Source organism: Bremia lactucae, assembly GCF_004359215.1.
Source record: "Bremia lactucae strain SF5 chromosome Unknown BlacSF5_NotPlaced_200_SHOA01000120.1_2678225bp, whole genome shotgun sequence".
Classification (NCBI taxonomy): Eukaryota; Oomycota; class Peronosporomycetes; order Peronosporales; family Peronosporaceae; genus Bremia; species Bremia lactucae.
In genome coordinates, this window is record NW_027152213.1 from 1,360,674 (window position 1) to 1,382,302 (window position 21,629).

The 21,629-nt window shown below is 44.8% G+C and overlaps 3 protein-coding genes across 3 annotated transcripts; 1 reads left to right on the forward strand and 2 right to left on the reverse strand.

Moving 5' to 3' along the window:
* Positions 1–13,063: 13,063 nt before the first annotated feature.
* On the forward strand, positions 13,064–13,924 carry CCR75_000628 (uncharacterized protein; the record flags this gene model as incomplete). Its single annotated transcript, XM_067958734.1, has 1 exon — positions 13,064–13,924. The coding sequence occupies one exon, from the start codon at positions 13,064–13,066 to the stop codon at positions 13,922–13,924; it is 861 nt and encodes a 286-aa protein (XP_067814418.1).
* CCR75_000627 (uncharacterized protein) lies at positions 13,104–14,856 on the reverse strand. Its single transcript, XM_067958733.1, has 5 exons — positions 14,711–14,856; positions 14,463–14,654; positions 14,318–14,407; positions 14,098–14,266; positions 13,104–14,031 (listed from the first exon to the last, which is right to left on the reverse strand). Exons 1-5 carry the CDS (start codon positions 14,810–14,812, stop codon positions 13,952–13,954), a joined length of 633 nt encoding a protein of 210 aa, XP_067814414.1. The 5' UTR covers positions 14,813–14,856; the 3' UTR covers positions 13,104–13,951.
* Positions 14,857–15,301: 445 nt separating this feature from the next.
* On the reverse strand, positions 15,302–17,689 carry CCR75_000626 (uncharacterized protein; the record flags this gene model as incomplete). The annotated part of the gene is made up of 2 exons (XM_067958732.1): positions 15,302–16,746; positions 17,101–17,689. The coding sequence occupies 2 exons, from the start codon at positions 17,687–17,689 to the stop codon at positions 15,302–15,304; spliced, it is 2,034 nt and encodes a 677-aa protein (XP_067814415.1).
* Positions 17,690–21,629: the final 3,940 nt, after the last annotated feature.

Sequence of the window (21,629 nt, forward strand, 5' to 3'; positions counted from 1 at the left end):
TGCGTACGCACAAGTTGTATGCAGATCTCAAGAAGTAAATTCGCTGCAAGCGAAATACCACTTCTTGGTTGCATCGTGGGTAAACGCTGTACGCCCGGATCCAGAAAAGATCAAGGCAATTACCTATTGGCCTGTACCAGTCGATGTAAAGGGACTTATAAAGTTCGTCTGTTTTAGCGGCGTACCTGCACAAGAACTCACGCGATTATACCAAAATTACAGTACATTTTTCTTCTTTGTTGAAGAAAAATGTAAATGTAGTGTCATGGAATGCTGATTGTCAGCGTTCTTTCGAGGGTATAAAGAATATCTAGATGCAATCGACAATCCTGGCGACTGCTGACCAAGACCGACCTTTTCATGTGGTATGTGACGCCAGCAATTTTGCAATCGGCAGTGCGTTAATGCAATATGACACAGACGGCGCAGAGCGCGTCGTCTGTTATCAATCTCGTTAGCTTCAACCAGCTGAACGTGACTATCCAGCGCATGACAAGAACTCCTTGCGATGAAATACGCACTGGCTAAGTTTAGGGTCTATCTCTTGGGAGATGGTCGTACATTATACAGACCATACGTCTTTACGCATGCCGTGAGCAGTCCACACCTCTCGCAAAGAATGGCGAGATGGTTGTATTTCTTCGCGGAGTAAAAAATTTCTCCGTGGAATATAAATCAGGACAACTTAACGTCATCGCTGATGCCCTTTCGCGCAGGCCTGATTTTGAGCCGGCTGCGCTAATCAACAGTGACATAAGGCCCACTGTTGCAACAATAAGTATTCCGTCGTCAACATTACTCGACAACATTAGAAAGCTTATCGAGAAGATAAGGCTCTTAAGGGGTTGATGGTTTACCTTAGAAACATTTCAACAACCCTTGAAAGGATTGTAAACATTACATAGATCCCCAACAGATCGATACACAACACGCAATGAATTACTGTATGACACAGCCATTGCTGGCGACACACCTCGTGTCATCACCCCCAACCATAATGATTTGTGCTTACGCATCATGTATGAGTGCCACGGTGCACCAATAAGTGGTCATCGTGGACGTGAGAAAACCTATTTGACGATAAGTCGCGACTTCTACTGGCCACGTCAGTACTGCTGCAGTATTGGAGTCGATGACAGCGAAAGGCTGTTTTCGAGTCTTTGTTGACACGTATTTTTTGTCGACTCCATGAGCTACCCCCCCCCCCTAACTGGTCTCAGATCGAGATCCTAGATTTACGGCGGAATTTTGGCAAACTGTGTTCAAATCACTTGGAACACAGTGAAAATGTCAACTTCTGATCATATAATCAGACGGAGCGGGCAGATCGTAAGCTCAAAGAAATAATTCGCGGATACGTCCACTCTTCTAAGAGTTGGAGAGAGTTTTTGCCGGTGGTACAATTAATCACCAACAATTCAGTACATGATTTTTACAAAGCATACACCATTTTTCGTGAATGGCTTACGCCACCCACGTATACCCACCTTGTTTGAGAGTAACTCTTATTCAAGGGGGAGGGACTCGCTCGAGCAAAGAACCTTCTAGCTCCTGCTATCACGCATTATACTAAGGTCAATGTCAAGGATACCACTGTTGACTTTATTGACATTGAAGTGGACAAACTCAGCAACAAAAAGTACTATTAGTGACTTTGACAACGATGCTGAATGACTCGGCATCGAAAACAATATCTTTAATGAGAATGACGGTGCTATCAGTAATGAAGAGATCGTTATCTCCGGTGGGAGCCGGTCGCACTCAAAAATAAATAAAACCGAGTCAGCAGGTGATTTTCTGTTGGCTAGAGAAACAGTGGTTCGTTTCGTACAGGATTCCATCGCTGATGCAGTAGACCGACAGAAACGGAACTTTGACAAAAATGGAAGAGCAAAAGTTTAATTCATTTAATGTTAATGACCTAGTCCTACTGCCTAGGGTAGGACTACCAAAACACATAGTGACGAATGCAGTAATAGATTGCTGCCCAGGTATATCGGCCCGTTTCGTGCACTACATAGCCAAGGCAATGCGCACACGATCGAGCTGCCTGGTAGTATGCGTACGCATCCTACGTTTTATGTTGAGCTACCTTCAGTATGAGGCTTCTTTCGATTCTGGCTTACACCGAACGGTCAAGGGCATCCGCCTTAGCCTGATGGTTCCGAGCCAAAGACCTATTATCTCGGAATTCTCTTGAACCAGATGATCCGCTCTTTCCTCCAGGGAATAAATCTTCCGACGAGATGTCACCAGCTCGTTTTAAAAGGACTGATGTTTCCTTTCGTTCGCCAGTTGATCATTCGCAACGTGCGCACAATTTCTCAACTGGTCATGAGAAACATTGTCAAGCGTTACCGCTAACTCGCGGCGACGGGATCGCTCGTGATCAGACCCTCCCTTACATAATAAAGGGTGTGATCCAAATCGCGATGTTGATTCGGGCTCGTCAAACGAGGCAAATCCGAGTTTTTCTCCCCTCCCCTCCATTGATGGATTTAGTTGGTGATAAGCGCTTTCTTGTTAAAAGTTTCTTAAGCCACCGTGAGGCAAAGGGGGTTTGAACGAGTTATCTCCTTCGTTGGCGAGGGTATCCACCCTCGCATGATAGTTAAGAGCCTCGTTCCCAGATAACGTTAGACGTTACGGGTCTCGTCTTGCAGTACAGCGAGACCCATCCTTCTCGGCAGAAGGTCTATCGGAGAACGAGTGCTTCCCGCGCTCGTAAAGGATTGCAAGTTCTCAATCCCTTGACACATCTTGTAAGAGATGCGAGTCCTCCAATAAGGGTATTTAAGGGAATATGCTTCCTTAGGTGCATGACCTGCACCCTAGAAACAACATGGGCATGAGTCCCCCCACGAGTGGCAAGGAATCCTTGCCTCTTTAGACAAACGATGCAACTTTTAGCGTGCACCGGCTTAGGTTTTGTTTCTCGAACCGTTCACGAGAAGCATTTAGCTTGTCAAGCCAGACCTCACGGCCTATGTTTTGTACATTGTGTACAAAGGCTGCCCAAGCTTGGAACAAAGGTTTGGCTTGCTTTGCCCGTTTGCAGGGGTACCACCGATGCTTGAAAAAGGTATCGATGAAGAAATTTGTTTTATCCTCACCAGGCTTGTGAAGCCTGGATGAGTCGGTAAAGGAATATAATATTGATTGTTGGTCATACTAGATTAACAAACTAGGTATCTCTCAGAGGGCAACCAAGGCCTCTTTAAATAAACGAACCGCAAATATTTTGCGATCCCTCTCCTCTTTGCTCATGTAAGCGTTAACGCTAACTTGGCCCTTGGAGCGATCCCTAAGAAACCCCAGTTTCCTGGTGATGCGTCTTCCCTTCGCGACCACTTATTTCCTGGTGACGCATACTAACCTACTAGAGTGGTCATCACCCACGGAGTCATGTGATGATGACTCTTCACCAAAGAGATCCGACTGGTCGAACGACCTCGTCATCACCTCTCTGGTTGTCACGTAAGAACCCAGGAATTTAAAAGACTCGGCCACGGGTGATCCGGCGGCCTTTTCAGTAGCCACTGAGTCGGGCGATGCCGATGACTCGATCCAGTCACCTACAATTGGAGTAAGGTGACGTATTCCCCGCAGTAGACGCATAAGCGTCTACTGAAACATTTGTCTTACTGAGCTACACTGATCCGTGCAGCTGCCAGTTTAGCAGCCTCACGTCCCACGCGCACAGACTATTCGTCGCCATCTTGATTCTGCTCAAATCAATAATGCGAATAAGATTGGTATTTTGCTAAAAATCAATAATGCAAATAAAGTTGGTATTTAGAGTAAAACCAATAATGCAAAAGTACAGAAAAGTCATAATAATATTTCCTGTCACCCTACATCAGTCACTATAGTAATTGTTATTTGGGGAGATGAAACGGGGTTCCCGCTACATAGGTATTCTTTCCTAAAATAGGAATAACAATTATTATTTCCTATAAGAGGAAATGAATAAAGAAGCACAAAACTATTCTTTATATTAATTTGACATAAATAGTTTCAATAATACCAAATTTGCTGTTATTGATGCAATAATACATTAGCTCTATTGATTGGTTACTATAAGTCCAGATCAATCCCGCAAATCGTTACAAGACACGATTGTGTGGTGCGCAAGGAGGCGCCATACTTATATATTATTATAATAAGTTCAGCAGTAGATAGAAGATCGTTACGTAGGAAACTAAAAACATTAATACAGTTTTACTTTTTCCTTATTCTAAACCTTTGAATTACCGTTGGTAGCCAAAGCCCCTCAGCTACTTAGAAACCTTCCTCTTTACCCTTGTGTACATAAAGTTTCGCGGCACCTAACCTTCACCAATTAGTGTAAGGTTAACTAGTACTAGTGAAGGGTGTTCCGTTACAATTTAGTCCTCGAGACAAAATAATATTTTTAGCGTGCCCGTAACATAAATTGCCTTTAATTTTCTAATTTATTCATAACGCTGGTTACGTTACTTAAAAAACAGACTTCAGATGCCCTCGTGAAGTAACAAACCAAGTCTTTATGTAGCCCAATCATCCTTAAAATGAGCTAAATACGTACGGATCCTATGAATGTGAACACTGAGTCGCACGAATTTCATACAATTCGTAAGATAAATCTTGTGCATCACTGACCGTGTCAAGAAGTTCTGCACCGTCCGGAAGGTCGCTAACACATGTAATGGTGAAAGAAAGATCGTCACTGGCAGATAAAAGGGCGTGGAGATGGAGGACACCAAAGCGACTGTGGCTATTCGCGTTGACAAGGTAAGCCACACCATTGGGGTTACTCAATATATGATGACGCACAACACGTAAAAACCCTTCGGCTGTGCTTGGCTCGCAGATAATGTCGCTCGCAATGACCACATCTGCCTTCGGTACCGCTTCAACACTATCCGTGCAATCCCAGTTTAAAAGCGATACTTGCACTTCCGGCTTCAAAGAATTTAATTCGTGCGTAAAGAATTTGTTCAGCTGCACATTATACTCCAAAGCCACGCAAGTATCCGCTTGGTAATCCGTGAGTGTCGAGACTGTAGCGTATCGAGCTGCTGTGATACCTCCAAGTCCAAGCCCACTGCCAACTTCTAAGACACTTTTATTTAGAAAGAGTTCACGATGCTTGTGAATCCAACGCGCAAGAATAAAAGCTGCACCCCATAGCAGGTATCCCGTCTTCTTCTGGCCACTCATTCGCGTTGGCACTTGACGAATGAGCACATTTAAAGTAGATTTCGGACTGCCTTCGACTTTGTAATCACGCGAATCGAAAGGCAAAGGTACTTGACGTGGCCACAAGACCTCCACGTGTCCAACCTGACGTACTCGATGCGGGAACGTAATAGCTGACGGACTTTTCGAACATGCTGTCACGACCGTTGCTGCAGCCTGTCATTCAATAGGAATCTTCATTCTACATGTAGTGCTCAAAAATGGCAATAGAACCAACCTCGCTAATGTCTTCGTTGCCATTATCCATCAAGCGCATTAATAATGAGTGCGCTCCGATGCGAGCTGCAAATGTAAACGTCTAAGTAATTTAACACTATATACGCTTACAATCAAGGTATCGCACCTATAAACGTCGCATTGTCCTCATCGATAACCGTCATCGCAAGGAGATTCAAGAGTTCAGGCACAATATAATGGTCATCTTTGCTCACGTCGCGATCCATGCGCTTGACATACGCAGCCACGTACTCAACTGCAATCGTCAGAAATCCCGCTATATATAGCCCAACCATCACCTTGTTTCATTACTTTTTAATGCATTCATACCACCATAGTTTTATCGACGAACCGAGTCGTAGCACACAGCGTTCATACGTAGTCATTGTCATCACGCAAACATGCTTCCGAGCGACAGTGGACGTAGCTACCTCTTTAATTATTAAGCGAGCCGCTGCCACATCTTCATCCAGAGACAGCACCATGACCAAATCGTTATTGGATGGATGAGCACAGTCCAGGATTGGTCAGTTTGATGAATACTACTGAAAAATGCCATAAATGTCTTCAGCTTTGTGTCACGTATAGTGGAAGTCCATAACAGACGGCAGCGTGGCCATTCAGAAACTTGAGCTTGCAAATGCTTCGAGACGACTGTAACACGTGGGCCAATGACTCATTCTTGTCACCTAGAAGCCATTCTGCCAACACTTGAACACTCAATTGATCAATGTCACGATCAGTGACGTCCCAAAGCATTGCCACCACTGCTGGACTCCCAGCGCGCAAATATGACAGCACTGCTCCACTTGGTCCAAAGATTCCTTCGCGCTCTAGTCGTCCACTACTGCAGCCAAAGAGGAGCGCCGCACTGCAATTCGACTCAAGACTTAAGACCTTGTCACGATGCAAGTACGCTTCCCCAGCGCCGTGACCACAGTAGATATACAAATCTGCATCGATTAAATAATCCCTTTTCGTATTGCAAAATGCCATGAGCTACCGTGAGAAGAGTCACAAAAATCAACACAAAAAATCGACGCATTCCATACCGAAGGGTGTCTGGATCCGGGACGTTCCCCACGATGCCATTCCATCCATACGTTGCTGCTCCGCTTTCTAATATGGAACCCACTTGCGTTTGTGTCGACTTGAGATCTCCAGCTGGATTGACTAAATAGCGCACTTGACTTCGTCGAATTGATGCATGAGTTGAGGCGTTTTGAAGTAATAGATCCAGTGAAGGCATGCGAGTTACTCCGCTGCAGAGACTCATTACGTCCATGCCTTCCCATGGGAACTGTTGAAGCTGATATGTTAAAATCAAGACGATCGACATGTCGAAGCCATTACCGCTCGGTGTTCTTGACTTGACTTCGTCCATGAGAGCAGCATCACGGGCAGCAATAAGACGATGTACCAAAGTCTTTTTTAGCCCATCTGTACCGAGTCCCTCAGCAGCAAGTAGTTGCTTTAACTCAGCAACCTTTAATTTGGTCAAGTGTTCCGTACTCAAGGAGCTAAGGCTTGAATAAGTGGTTTTTGATGCAATGCCATTTCGATCTGTTCGAAGCACTTGAAGAGCTTCTTGTAATATGGAATCCGAAGCTGGGAGCTCAATTTCGGCTGTAATGTGCTTTAGCCCATTGATCACTTCACTATCGGACAGATATTGCTGGGCATCAGCGATTGCTCGCAGCAGGCTTTGGTTTCTTTGAGCCAATTTGATGGGACTTGTTGTGTTGTGTGTCAGAATCTTCCAGCATTCTTCGACGCACTTACGTTCGATAGAAGTTCCTCCAACGAGCAAGCATCGCCAGAAACCAAGCGCTTGCTACATTCACAACATGAGGGCGATTAATGAAAAACTTTTGATTCGTGGCGATACTTTACTAACCTGTAAATGGCCAATTGTTTCTTCAATACGCCCGTCTAGGTGGTTGCGACTATTCCACCATTCCTTCTTCTGTTCAGTGGTCCATGAGCTTGCTTCTTCAGCCGTGTGGCCGGATAATAACTCTCTTGATCAGGTATTCATTAGAACAGTAGATATATATACTACAATTTCGGCAAGAAAATGCATTGAAGCGTACCTTGAGTCCTGTATGATCTTAGCCATTTCGAAAATACACTTCGACCAAGCAACATTTGGCAAACAGAAGGAAACCGGAGCCGAGCCATTCGTCTGCCACATAAAGTTAGCGCAGATTACGGCAGCATGACAAACAACACAAAACACACCGAAAATCGTGTCACTACGAGCTCAGATGAAAGACCAACCATTAAAGAAACAATGATCCAATATTCTGGTAGCTCTTGCACCTTTTGAGCAGTCTGTTTAGCCAAATGTGCCATGAATTCGTGCGGCGGGAGCTCATGAATAGCTCGTGAATCAGCAGCTAGTTGCTCAAGTTGCACCAAATCACCTTGATCTGTCACTTTGTCGACGTCTAAATCAACAGAACACAACTCCTTCTCACAAGCGTCATCAGAGCCAGCATTGGCCAGCAAAAGGCCGTTTGCCCATGATAGAAATGTAGTTCGATCGTCATTACCAAAAAGACCAATATTTTCGTGCGCAAGTTCTTCAATTTCAGCGAAGTATGCCATTCCCAAAGCTGTTCGTAATTCTTGATTGAGGTGAGAGATGCCGAGATGATTTCCAAGCGTATACGCTTCTTCTAAAGAACTAATTGTCCGATACAAGCTTGTAAAAGCTCGAGGAGAACCCGAGCGCAATAATATTGTATTAATGCGCCCAAGTTCAAGCATACACTTGACTCGCTCTAATTGTCGAGCACAGGACTTAAGCGATCGCTTTAGCCTTTTCATCGACTTAAATAGGATTTCCACTGCATTCGGGTCATCAAAATCCGTGTTTTGGCTTTGAAATCGAGTAAGTTTGCGCCAGCAACGGGACTTGGCTCGTCCCAGCTTCATTAACACTACTGATTGATGCTCCTCCGCAGATTCTACTAGATTAATTGCCTTGGTGTAACATGCCATGGCCTCTTGTAACATGTTTTCATTGCTATAGACATCGCCTTGCTGAATTATTTCGTTGCACTTTTGTTCAAGAATTGCCTGGTCAGACTGAGAGGAGCCATAAAAAGCATCTTCTGGAGCACTTATCTGCATGTCCGAATTTGTGTTGAACGAAAGGAAAGAAATCGCTACTTTGGCTTTGTCCAAACGGCTTGCATTCAGTTCCAGCTCGGCGTATTCGTAAATGGGGCTACGGCGAAAAAATCGAAGGTTTAAGCCACCAACGAGACGCATCGCCTCAGTCAAGTATAGTGCTGCCCTACATTAACAGCAATTATGAGTGTGAGCCCATACTAATAATTATATATTTCGGTATATTCACCTGTGCGGCTGGTCAGACAAGCTGTAAAGCGTAGAAATTCGACATAGCGATACCTTTACCGCCAACAAAAGGTCCCACGACGAGCTTTCAAGCGCCATAAAGTGCAAAAAGGGTGTGGATTTTTGATGCTCGTGTCCCGCAGCGTAAAATTCAGGAGGCAACTCAAACGATGTTTTGTCAGAAGCTAACGAGAGTACGGCGAAGCTGTTGATCAATTTCCAGCAAATTCGCAAGGCATGCTTAGCTTCTGTGATAGCACGCTTGCTCCGTCCAGCATAAAAGCAAATATTCGATAGGATCATGTGAACTAACAATTCCCGCAATCCAATTGCCTTTAAAACGGTTAGATTATTGCCATTCCTCAAATTTTGCTTGATGTCATTCAGTGTGGTAATTGCATCACGCAAATGTTGACACGCTTGAGTATCGATTTTATTAAGATGGGACGTTTTAGCAGCTAATAATTCACTATCCACTTGATCAAGTAATTGCATCTCATTCAAAGCGCTTGCACTTGTCGAAGCAGTAATTGTTGCTTTAGTGATCGAAATATTATCGTTGTAGTTCATATTAAATAGTTCGAATGGAGCAGGAACGACACATAATGTAGAAACTGGAGATCGTCTAGACAGCTGTAATGTCTTAAGTAACTTGCGGGCTGTTTGTTCTAGAGGTGCACATGAAATAAGGGATAATGTATTGCACATGGGTCCCAGACATTGTACCATATAATCCTCATCAAATAGAATTCCACAAGGGTCTTCTTCACTCCAATAGTCTAAACAGCGTTCCAAATCTGCAACCACATTAAGTTCGCTCATAAGCTTCTTATCAAGTGCTGTGAAAGCAGATGAATAGACATTATAGCTCATTATGAGAGCGATTTCCATGGTCACTACTCCGCGCCACCCATATATTCCTCCAATGTCAACACCGACGGCATCCGGAAGACTGAGAAGATTTTCAGCTTCAGCAGTAAGCGATTCGTGCAGCCTTTTAAGTCCATTTATCAAATCACAAACATCGCGTTTGGCGTAGTAAGTGCAGAAAATTTCTTTCCTGGACGTCAGAGTTTGAGAAACAGTTAATAAACTTTTGTGGAGTAGCTCGGTACTTCGTGTTGTTCTCTTAGATGCCACCAATGTACAATTTATTTGGTGCGTAATTGTGCCGCATAAACTTACATAAATAAGAGTTGACATAGTAGAAACATCATCTGAGCCAACAAAATCCTTTCCTCGTAAGCTCACAGCACTTTTTGATACTGTTTGTTCGATAAAATACCGAAATTCCCTCCACAATAGCTGCACTTGTATTTCATGTATCGAGCGAGACTTGAAAGCTTGAACAGAGCTGTCCAAGAAAGCTTTAAATTCGTTTGTAATCGAAAATTGTGCATTGTTACCGAAAAGCTTCACTTCTTCCAAGATGCATGAAACGTATTTGTTTATACTTGCTTGCGGGATCGTTTCAAGAATATCTCCAAAGTACATAATGGAACACCCGGTATATAGCCGTGCTTTTGTCCAATTGCCCACTTCACGGTAACATTGCGCCAGCAAAGAAGCGATTACATCCACCTTCAGTTGCGCATACGCTTTTTTAATATCTTCCACGCTAAGATCGCTGCTCAGTGCATAATCAAAATAGCGAGTTGCAAGCTCAAATATACCATGAAGAGCTAATATTGTATCTTCATAGTGTTCCAGCTTGTAACAGTAAGCCGCAAAGCTATAACATTCACGTGCAATATAGTTTAAATCAGCAAGGACTTCGAGCAGAAGTGATTTACAAAATTTTCCACCCTGAGTTGCATTGTCCAACAGTTTTTGTACCGCAGCCACATGTCGAGAAATCATGGGCATAAGAGATTCGATTCTTTTTGAGCTAATTTTGAGATTACTTCGCGCTGATAAAATGACAGCCATTCGATGAAGGCGGATTTGTTCCGAAGTTAGCGAGTCCATTATTTTAACGTCCAAGCTGGCAGCTGCTAAAGATATTTCTTCTAAAGCCTTGCAAATTGCATCTAGACTGCAGCATTTGACGCGTTAGATATCAGAGCACCAACAGCCCGTTATAATACTTACCTCGTGATGACTTGCTGAAAAAGCTGATCTTTTGTAGAATGCTGCGCACTTACAGCATAAGTGTATATTTTCGTCATGCTTCGTTTAATGGAACGAGTCAGGAACGGTATAAATTCAGGATCGTTCTTTAAATCTAGTGACACAAAGCTTAACAGCGGTGCCAGCTCAGTCAGCTTCTCTAGGTGCAATCGTGCAGCATTTTCGCACTGACTATTATATTTTTCGTCGGTAAGACTCGGGCAGTGAGTGAGGTCGTGTATCATTTTTTCAGTTCCAGATTCAAGATACTTGCAAATAGCAGAGGTACTACAGTCACTACTTTCGGATGGTCTGCTGTCTTGATTTTCACAACAAATTGCACTAAAAAGAGAGCCTGCGATGGACGATACTAGACAAAATTTGATGTGCTTGCCAATGTTTTCAAACCGCCCCACATACTGGATTGCATGTTCGAGAACCATAGCGCTCCTCAGATGCATGCCGGATAATTCACAAATTATAGAGAAGTGCTCGAGCCAATGTATGAATTCCCATTGAAAGGAATCGGACTGTAAGGCATTCATACGTAAACAGTTATGAATTGTTTGTCTAGCATACATTCAGAAAAGTCACGTCGTACACTGTACAAGTGCGTTGTCAAGGGACGCGAAGAGCTTAAATGATTCGCTGATTCATGATAAAATCTATAAATTTCATTCAGTCCTTCTAAAGATCTCTTCATTACTCGTTCGTGCTGAACACCGACGCGGTGCACCTATCGAGAATGATCCGATGTTGACGTAACAATTAGTTGATGCATACAAATTTCGCGGATATGCTGCGCACCTGTTGAATAAAGTATACAGATGTATAGCTCGAGCACTTAAGCAAGAACGACAGCGATACCATCCGAAATCGGATCGCTTTACTTGGTACGTCGGTCTCTAGTTTAGCGCCGTCTACAGCCGCAGCAATTTTCCACAACATTCGAAAAGTCCGGTCACTAAATGAAGATGCTAACTTTGCATCTAAACCAGAGAATTGCAGCAAATGCGAGATCCACGAAGAGATTGTGGTTTCCGCCACTTGCAGCGCAGCCTACATTATTTCATAAAACGTTTTTTTTTATAAAATTAGTATTCGACATTAAAATTGCGAAACATGAATCTACCTCGTATTTTTTAACGGCAACGAGCAATGTCATACAAGTGAAAGAGTGCCCTAATAACAACCGAGCAAATGGAGCTGTGCAAGAGTTTCCTGGGAGTGGCAACTCGGCCACGAGCTCAATTTCGCCAGCTAATTTGGTACTTAGCGAAGCATTGCTTTTCCACTGGTGGTCCAAAAGTAACATTAATTTTGATTTATCTCTTGTTCCTTCACTGGGCTCCCAATGATTCCACAGGCGAACGTGCACGCACGCAGCTACACAAGAGGCTGACTCGAGCTTCTATTCAACATTAATCGTACGATTGCTTTGTTCAGAAAAAGTAGAATCAGCGCTAAGATATTGTACGTACATCGGGCATCTCTGCGTACTTTTTGGCAACTTGATAAAGCAAGTTGTCCACCACGAGCTCCCCAAGTCGCACAGTATGCTCCAGTGCACAAACTACGTACAGCGCCACACATGCCAAATCCATTGCGGCCACTAAATTTGCCAATTCTGTCAGAAACCAACGTATCATCGTCAACACGTTTTATTGTAAGAAATAAGAGGATAATCGACCTTCATCCTTGACTGCAACGCCACTCGTGGTCGCATAAGTCTTCACGAGGCTCTGCGCCATTTTGGCTGCAAAAACAACGTCCTTTTTGTTACTACTGCTTACACGCTGGCGCTTGTATTCCTGCTTTTGTGTCAGTGACTGAGTCCATTCAGGTAGTCGAAGCTCGACTGCCGCGCTTAGCAATGATAATACCGTCGAAGACGACGAACTTGCGCTGGTTTTGCACAAAATCGCTAAAGCTTGGGTCAATAAATAAGGCATTGCCTTTGGTGCTGAGCCGTGCAACTGAGCCAGCATTAGAAGCTGGTCGCGTGTTATGGCGCCAACTTCATCTGCATTGGCTCGCATTTTTTTGAATGCGGTCATTTGCTTAAGTTCGTATTACGGGCGAACTTTGCAGGAAGTTCGCATATTTTCGCAAACTTAGTGCATGCAAAACCATGAGCCTATGCGGGGGGTGGAAGAGCGTGGTAACCACGGCCTCGAGGAGCTCAAGACTTCAGCACGATTATTTAAATAGAAGCAAATCAAAACGTCTCTTGTTTACAGAGGCAGACGTATTCGAGAAGCCTCGGCCGCGGCGCAAATGTGTAGCGTACCGCCTCGGTCGCGTCGACTACGAGACTGCGTGGAATTGGCAGAAGCAACTTGTCCAAGAGCGAGTCGTAGCTATGCGAGCTCGTCGTACTGTCAAAAACGATGTAGTGCTTATTGTGGAACATCCAAGTGTATACACGCTCGGTCGAAGTGGTTCTATGGAGAATGTCAAGTTTGACCCAAAGAAGGAGCATGTCAAACTAGTACGGGTGGACCGTGGCGGTGAAGTAACATACCACGGCCCCGGTCAGATAGTCGTGTACCCGATTTTAGACCTCACACAGCATCGAAAGGATTTGCATTGGTATTTACGCCAGGTGGAGGAAGTCGTGATCCGCACATTAGCTAGATTTGACATTCTAGGCGAGCGCGTTGATGGATTAACAGGTGTTTGGGTCGAACAAGAGAAAAAAACTAGTGCGTGTCAAGCGGGAAACAACGAACGCGAGATGCGCAAGATTTGTGCTGTTGGCACGCATGCAAGTCGTTGGATTACCATGCATGGTTTTGCGCTGAACGTCACGACAGATCTCCGTGAATTTGATCGCATTATCCCATGCGGTATCGAAAACCGCGCTGTCACAAGTATTGAGCGCATTTGTTCCGATGCGACGATTCAAGACGTGCAGTCCGCTGCGATTGAGGCCATTCGCGAGGTCTTTCACTTTGAAATGGAAGAAATCGAGGCCACGGCGCCAGTGTGAAAGATAGAAGTCATTTACTTTGTTTTTTTATCTTTCAAGTGAAACTTGCTGCAGCTCGTCAAGGGTTCTAGTAACGATACAATCAACTGTTGCAAGGCCGCCAATACCTGCATGAACATTTGTGAACACAGAGAGTCTAGAATGCATGGGTAGCAATGCATGTTTATTCGTACCAATTACTCCACATGCCAGCTTTTTCTCGACAGGAGATATCATTTTATAGCCAAACTCATTTAGCACGCAAAGCTGCTTTGCTGTAATGGGATGGTTCCACATGTCCGTATTCATAGCAGGAGCAAAGAGGAATGGCTTGGCTGTATTCCAAGCCCGAGCTACGCAGGTCTAAATGAAAAGAAGTTATTTGCCATTGCCAAACTTGGCTCACACACGTACAAGAAGGTTATCTGCCAAGCCGTTTGCGAGCTTTCCTAAAGTGTTTGCTGACATTGGGGCCAATAGCATCACGTCAGCCCAATCCTTAAGCTGCAAAAGTAACAACATGAGTCATAAATTTTCTGCTACTTTGCTCGTGATGCACCTCGATATGGCGAACACTGTCTCCGACAATGCCCCACGATTCCCACTCATCCTTGTCACGGACGACAGCTATTCGACCCTGACTTTCAATTGGTAGTTGCGTCGCTGTATCATATTCGATCCAAGCCGCGGCGTTGTAGTCTTTTGCGCGTTGCAGAAAGAAGTCAGCTGTCTTAGTAACCACTACGCAGATCTGACACACCCGCTTTATCAGTATCTTGCGTTCACTTAAAATCTATTAAGCATTACCTCTGCCACTTCGTTCAGTCGAGTAGCGATCTCTGGTATCTTGACCGTTGCCACGCTGCCGCTTGCACACAGGAGCACTCGCGGCTTGCGCGTATTTGACATATCCTTTGTTTAGGAATACTACTAAGAAGAGGGTTCTCATTAAATATTTGCCAAGCTTCGAACTCACAAAGAGACTCAATGGGCTGCTAAGAACAATTTGCCCTTGTTAAATCACTCGTCAATTTCGAATGCTTGTCCTCAGCACGACCGAACGATATGCAAGCTAGCATCACGGTCTACATGTTGCTGCTGGAAATCAAGGCCTTAAGCGTATAATTCAGAATATAACCTGGCCATTACATTTTTTAGACCGGATGCAAATTGAATATACGTATACATAAAAAAAATACTTGGAAATTGCTACGTTGAGGGCGGGACGCAACAACTAAACTTTGATAACTTGGATAGATTGTCCAACGCAGCTACTTTTTACTTAGTCCAGGGTATTCACAACTTTCTAATTTAATCGAGTATTTTACCCATGCATCAAATTTCTGGATATTCCACCAAACGAGTAGAATGAGAACTGTATAGATGATGTTATCAATATTACTCGGTATGGATGCTAATAACAGAGTTCTTGTCAATTGTCAACGTGATCTCGGCAGCCATATTAACCTTCACACCGTCTCGGCAGCGCGTTGCAGCGTTATACAGCGCCCACGACAGCGATAGACCATCATCCATCGTGGCATTCGGTAGTCTGCGTAAGGATTCCATCGGGTCCACCGTTGCCCCATTAACAAGTAGCAAGGACAACCACGAAATATTGCTATTTTCAATGACAATAATGGGTTGTTTTGCCAAAATGTCATTCCATTCCTGTGCCACGAACGTCGATGTACGGGCCAGTCTATTGATCGGAGACACGGGGATCATTTGAATACCATGAATTGCGTAAATCTCATCCAAGAACCACGTATTGTAAAGTACGAGATTGTCGAAAAAGATGCCAGTCACGTGGTTTCGAACAATCTCGGGTGGGTGAATAGTATTGTCGCGTTTGAGCAAAAAGTAAGTCCGAATTGCGTGTGCGTCAAGACGAAGCATCAGACTTCCAAGATCCTCAACTGCTTTCCTACCCGTCACTCGGCCCCACAACGTCATTCCGTAGAAGAAATTGATATCTTCCGACGTACTCTCCTCGTCTTTGCCATTATCAATCGACGTCACACCGTGCGAGTACGAGTGACCCAAGTACCATGAAAAGTGCCGAAAGCAAGGATAGTACGGATCCTTCTTGCTTGGGTTGGCTACATCCCGTAGCATTGTCCAAATGAGCTCTTCGAGCTCGGGCATGCGATACCAATTGGGATCAAGATGCTTTAGAATCGCCGAAGCTACGACAAAGTAGCCGTAATGATAGTGATGGTCGTTATAGATGCTATTACCAAACTCTTCATAGATATTATTAGCTCTAAAGATAGATGTCGAGATCAATCCACGATACAGCGTGTCATACATGAGAAACGGTGTTAGCGTGTTGTTCAGCAATGGCTCGATCAAGCTTTCGAGCTTATCGAGGCAGAACGATAGCAATGAGGTATCTCTCCCAACCACCGACACGTCCGACGCCATTAAGCACAACGACGCATACTTTTGAAAAGACTTGCCATTAAAGTACCACGAGTCGACATCCCAGGTCGACCAATTCCCCAGGATATCTTCTTCAAGCGTATTCCGCAAGTCAATTTTCTTCACAAGCCATGGCGACGGCCTGTCGGGAGGATAAAAGTCGACCTCAAAATCCGCCTCGGGTTCGACAAACGACCACATAGGGGTTGTAGTCACTTGAGCTACCATTTGGCCCCGCGTTGCCGAATGCAATATAATGGCTCCATAACTTGTCGTATCAATCACTGGTCCACCCATGGACTCGATTTGATGATGCAAAGCAAAATGCAATAATCCAGACGTATCACACGAGCTTCCTTCCACGTCCCAGTGAAAGGTATACGACGTACGGGACTCCATGGACACGGTGCCGCCCAGTACTACACACGTTGCGTACTCGTCGTATATATCCGTATTGGCGTCTTCTGGGAGCAACGCTACACGGATGGTACCAAAGTATTCGCTATCTGCCACCAACGACGAGCCCGATGCATTGACTGAAAAGACCACCGAGTACTCGACACGTAGTGCAAGTCGCGTACTCGTGTACAGAACCCACGTTTGACTATTGTTGAGGTATATAACATACTTCCCTGGCATCGAGTCGTCCAAATGCGTTATATTATGCTCGGTATCAATGCGTGGAATAAGTCCGTCGTACGTGGCCGAGACGAATGCCATACCACTCACTAATGCTGAGGACATGCACTTGCCGCTGCCTTCGTCACACGTACGTACTTTGGCACCTCCTTCGTCCCATTCGAAGATCTCGTACACTGGCTGGCACGAAAAAAACTCCTTCGAAGACAGTGTCAGGTCGTTGTGAAACGAGTGATTGTAGTATCTAACAGTACCATTGACCTCGTCTCCGAACTCTCGATAACTAAACGAGTAAAAGGTCTGGAGTCCATATGGCGCCTCGCGTGGTAGCTTTACTGCGTACGGATTCGCCCAAGCGGCATAATTAGACACGTCCATTGAATCCGTGACGTGGATGAGATTAGTCCACCAGTCATTCGTTGGAATAGCCACTTTAAGCGCTTCTGGGGCGACATTGATGATTGGGACGATATCCTTAAGGCTGTCATTTTGCACGTAAAGTTCCTTCGAGGGTTCGTCGGTACCGAATGGTGCAAAGTACTCCCCATTATAATCGAAAAAACTTTGAAAGGAAGCTTCTTTGGTCGTGCCGATTAATTTATCAGTGACATTCGAAAGCGTGCTTTGAAGAATTCCACCGATGTCAGGAATTGAATCAAACGCTGTGACTTGATGCAGTATTGTTGCAAAGAGAACCACTGGCAAGAGATTACGCATCGTCATGCTGTTCGAAGTTAATAGAGGTGTTCAATTTATTAGTCAAAAAGGAACTGCAGTTGAGTGCGTAATGGGATCGGCCGTTATTCATACAATCCTGAAAGGACGCACAACTGCATTATAAGAATAGAAACAGAGGGGATTATAAGATAAGTTCAAAGCTGGATAAGACATCTGTCCGTGGCCGTTAGCGTATTTCCGCAAACTATTTATGCGAGTCAGCAAGTTACTTGACTTCATCCGTTGAGAATATTTAGTAAAAATGGGGTGGGTGTAACGGGGTATATCGTTACATGAAATTAAAACATAAAGGTTGTTAATTAATATATTATCAAAAGGTAGAGAATATTTGGAGAATATTACTTTACATGGTAATATTTTATTGGTAGACATAGACCATTATATCTACTTTCTCCGCGGTCCAGTCAGCGCAGGACGCGCGCAAAGAGAGAGACAGATAAGACTTTATTACATGTTTGTATTATGTTTATAATTAAGTTAGTGTAAATAGATAGAAACAGAAGAACTTAAACAGGGTCAAGCTACTTCGTCATCGTATCGTCCTCCAAGACGACACGAGTTAGGAGGTCAAGAGCCCATGGACCTCTCTTACGTCGTTAGCGAGAGACCTCGCTTTTTTTCGAGCAATAAGCGATTGCAGAAATGCAATCGCTGCCAAAATAAGGACACTACGCTCATGAGTGTAGTGCCCCACGCCCAGCACCGAAATGTACTGAACGTAATTTTGGACCATATGCCAAAAAGGGTAACGGTCGCGGGTCCGACGTTGTTGCGAAATCGCAACAGCGAGGCGGGCCGCCAAAAAACGGTCGGGGTCAGTAGGGGCGCAACGCCCTACTGATCCAGCAACCTCAAGAGAATTTGCAAATCTCTTCACAAAAGTTGCTCCATACACACAACCATTATGTGTCTCTGCACCTGGTGATGAGGTATCTCTCATCACCTTGAAATTAAAAGTGGCAAATGATTTATCACTTAGAGCCCAAGTGGACTGTGAAGCGTCGAATAACTTTTTTCGTCGCCAGTCACTAGAGGGTCGTAGGCTCAAATATGTTGAGCGCGACATCCCTTCAACGAGGATGACGTGCGTCTAGCGACAGGCGCATCGATAACAGTAATGAAACGCGAAGTGAAGTTTCACTACACGTTAAGAGATTTACAGTACGATGATGATTTCATCGTACTGGATTTGGATGACAAATTTAATGCCATCCTACATTTATTTGGCTCAGAAAATACGAGCCAAGGATCAGCTGGCAGCATCGATCCGTAAAGTTTCCCGACTGTGATAGCGCAATCACACTCGGAAGACGTTGAGGGAAGAGGTCCCCACGTACTTGAGGAGAAATCTCCTCAATTAGTTAATGCTGAAGTTACTAAACTTCAAGATCCCGAGGGATTGAGTTCTCGGCAGCCTTTGGATAAATCCCAGGAAGAAACCGAGACATTAAATGTCTTGGTTAAAAACGCCTCAAGAGTAGGCGCTTATACTCTTGATCTGTATGCGACTCCGAAGTTAACTTCGGAGATAACTCGATTACCAACCCTAGAACCCAATCGGTTCTTGAGAGATCTGCATAGTGGTAGAATCAAGCAGTTTTTTGCGTACTTGTCACAGGGACGAATACGTAACCGATATTCGGTCAGCGGTAATTTTTGCAGAGAACGAACGGGTTCTCAGCAGCTCATCGATGGACGAAAGTGTCCTCGATGTGAAGACTCGGATTGAGAGATATACTACTCAATCTTCGGAGTCACTCAAGGGAAATCCTCTATACGAGGATTTAATAGAATTCAGGGATGTATTCCCTGAAGCAGTTCCATGCGAGTTGCCTAAGGATAAAGGCACTCGAGATGAGATCGAGCTCAAACCGGGCTCGAAATACTGTGTCATGAAGCACCGGGCCACTGCCTCGTGAACAAGTATTTGCTATCGATAAATTCTTTACCGATCGAGTAAAAGCGGAATGTATGTTCTATCAAATCCTTATGCGTAAGCGGGACATCCCGTACACAGCAGTGAGCACTCCGAGTGAGTAGCTCTGGGAATGGCTAGTGATGCATCAGGGGCTTAGTAACGCCCCTGCAACATTTAACAGATGTGTAACAAATCTGTTGAGACCGGTGCGAGAATTCGCACCGAGTTGTTTTGACGATGTATTCGTCCATAGCCGAGCCATGGACGGAAAGACGGACGTGGAAGTTCATAAAACTCACGCTCATCATATTCTTACACTTATGCAAAAGCATAAGTTGTACGCAAATCTCAAGAAGTGTATATTCGCTGCAAGCGAAATACCACTTCTTAGGTGCATCGTCGGTAAGAACGGCGTGCGCGCTGATCCCGAAAAGATCAAGGCAATCACGACTGGCCAGTTCCAGTCGATGGCAAGGGACTTAGAAAGTTCCTTGGTTTAGCGGCGTACTTTCACAAGTACACACGCAATTATGCAGAGATGACAGTTTATCTCTCGTCTCTTGAAAAAAGACGAAAAATGGTTATGGAACGCTGATTGTCAGCGTTCGTTTGAAGGTATCAAGCAAAGCTTGATGCAATCGCCCATCTTAGCGATTGCAGATCAAGACAGACCATTTCATGTGGTCTGTGACGCCAGCGATTTCGCGATCGGCTGCGCGTTAATGCAATACGATACAGACGACGCGCACCGCGCCGTCTGTTACCAATCGCGTCAGCTACAACCAGCTGAACGCAATTAGCCAGTGCATGACAGGCCATAAATTATGCATTGGCTAAAGTTACGGTCTATCTCCTAGGAGATAGACCGTTCATCGTATATACGGACCATGCGTCATTACGCACGGCCGTAAACAGCCCACACCATTCGCAAAGAATGGCGAGGTGGCTATCCTTTTTCGCGGAGTGTAGTTTTCTCGTCAATATAAACCAGGACGACTTAATGTCGTGGCTGATGCGTTTTCACGCCGACCCGATTTCGAGTCAGCAGTGCACCCCATCAGTGAAAGTGGTCTTACTGTTGCAACACTCACTACGAGTGTTCCGTCATCAACCTTAGTTGATGACATAAAGAAAGCCTACAAAGAAGATAAGTACCTTCTATGTTTGATGGATCGTCTAAAAAAACCATCCAATAAATCCTATCTAGATTTACCGGCTTTATATCGATCGTCATCAGTCAATACACAACACGTAACGGCTTATTGTATCACACAGCCGTTACCGACGACACCCCACGTGTCGTCGCCCCAACTCACAATGATATGCGCTTGCGCATCATGTCTGAGTGTCACGATACTGCAACCAGTGGACATCGTGGACGTGAGAAGACTTACCTCACAGTAAGTCGCGACTTTTACTGGCCCCGCCAGTATCAGTTCGTGCGCAAGTACATTCGTGCTTGCGAGGTATGTCAACGGTTGAAGCCTAGCTCTTCATCCCGTGCGCCTCTCCAACCTCTACCACTTCCGGCGGAGTGTTGGCAGTCCGTATCTATAGACTTCGTCTTCGGATTGCCCGAAGACGATCACAAAAACAACGGAATCCTTGTTTTTGTAGACAGATTCAGCAAGATGGTACATCTTGCTGCGGTACCATAGTCGTTTACGGCTCCGGGTTGTGCCCGTGTCTTTATCGACACGGTATTCAAACTCCATGGATTACTCCGTGAATTGGTCTCGGATAGAGATCCAAGATTCACAGCGGAGTTCTGGCAATCCGTGTTCCGAGAGATCGGAACACGGCTGACTATGTCAACATCCGATCACCCAGAACGGATGGTCAAACAGAACGCGTAAATCGCGTCCTCGAAGAGATACTTCGAGGTTACGTCCAATCGTATCCGAATTGGAGCGAGTTTTTACCGATGGTCGAATTCGCCATCAATAATTCTGTGCATGCGTCTACAACGCATACACCGTTCTTTGTGAATGGCTTACGCCATCCACG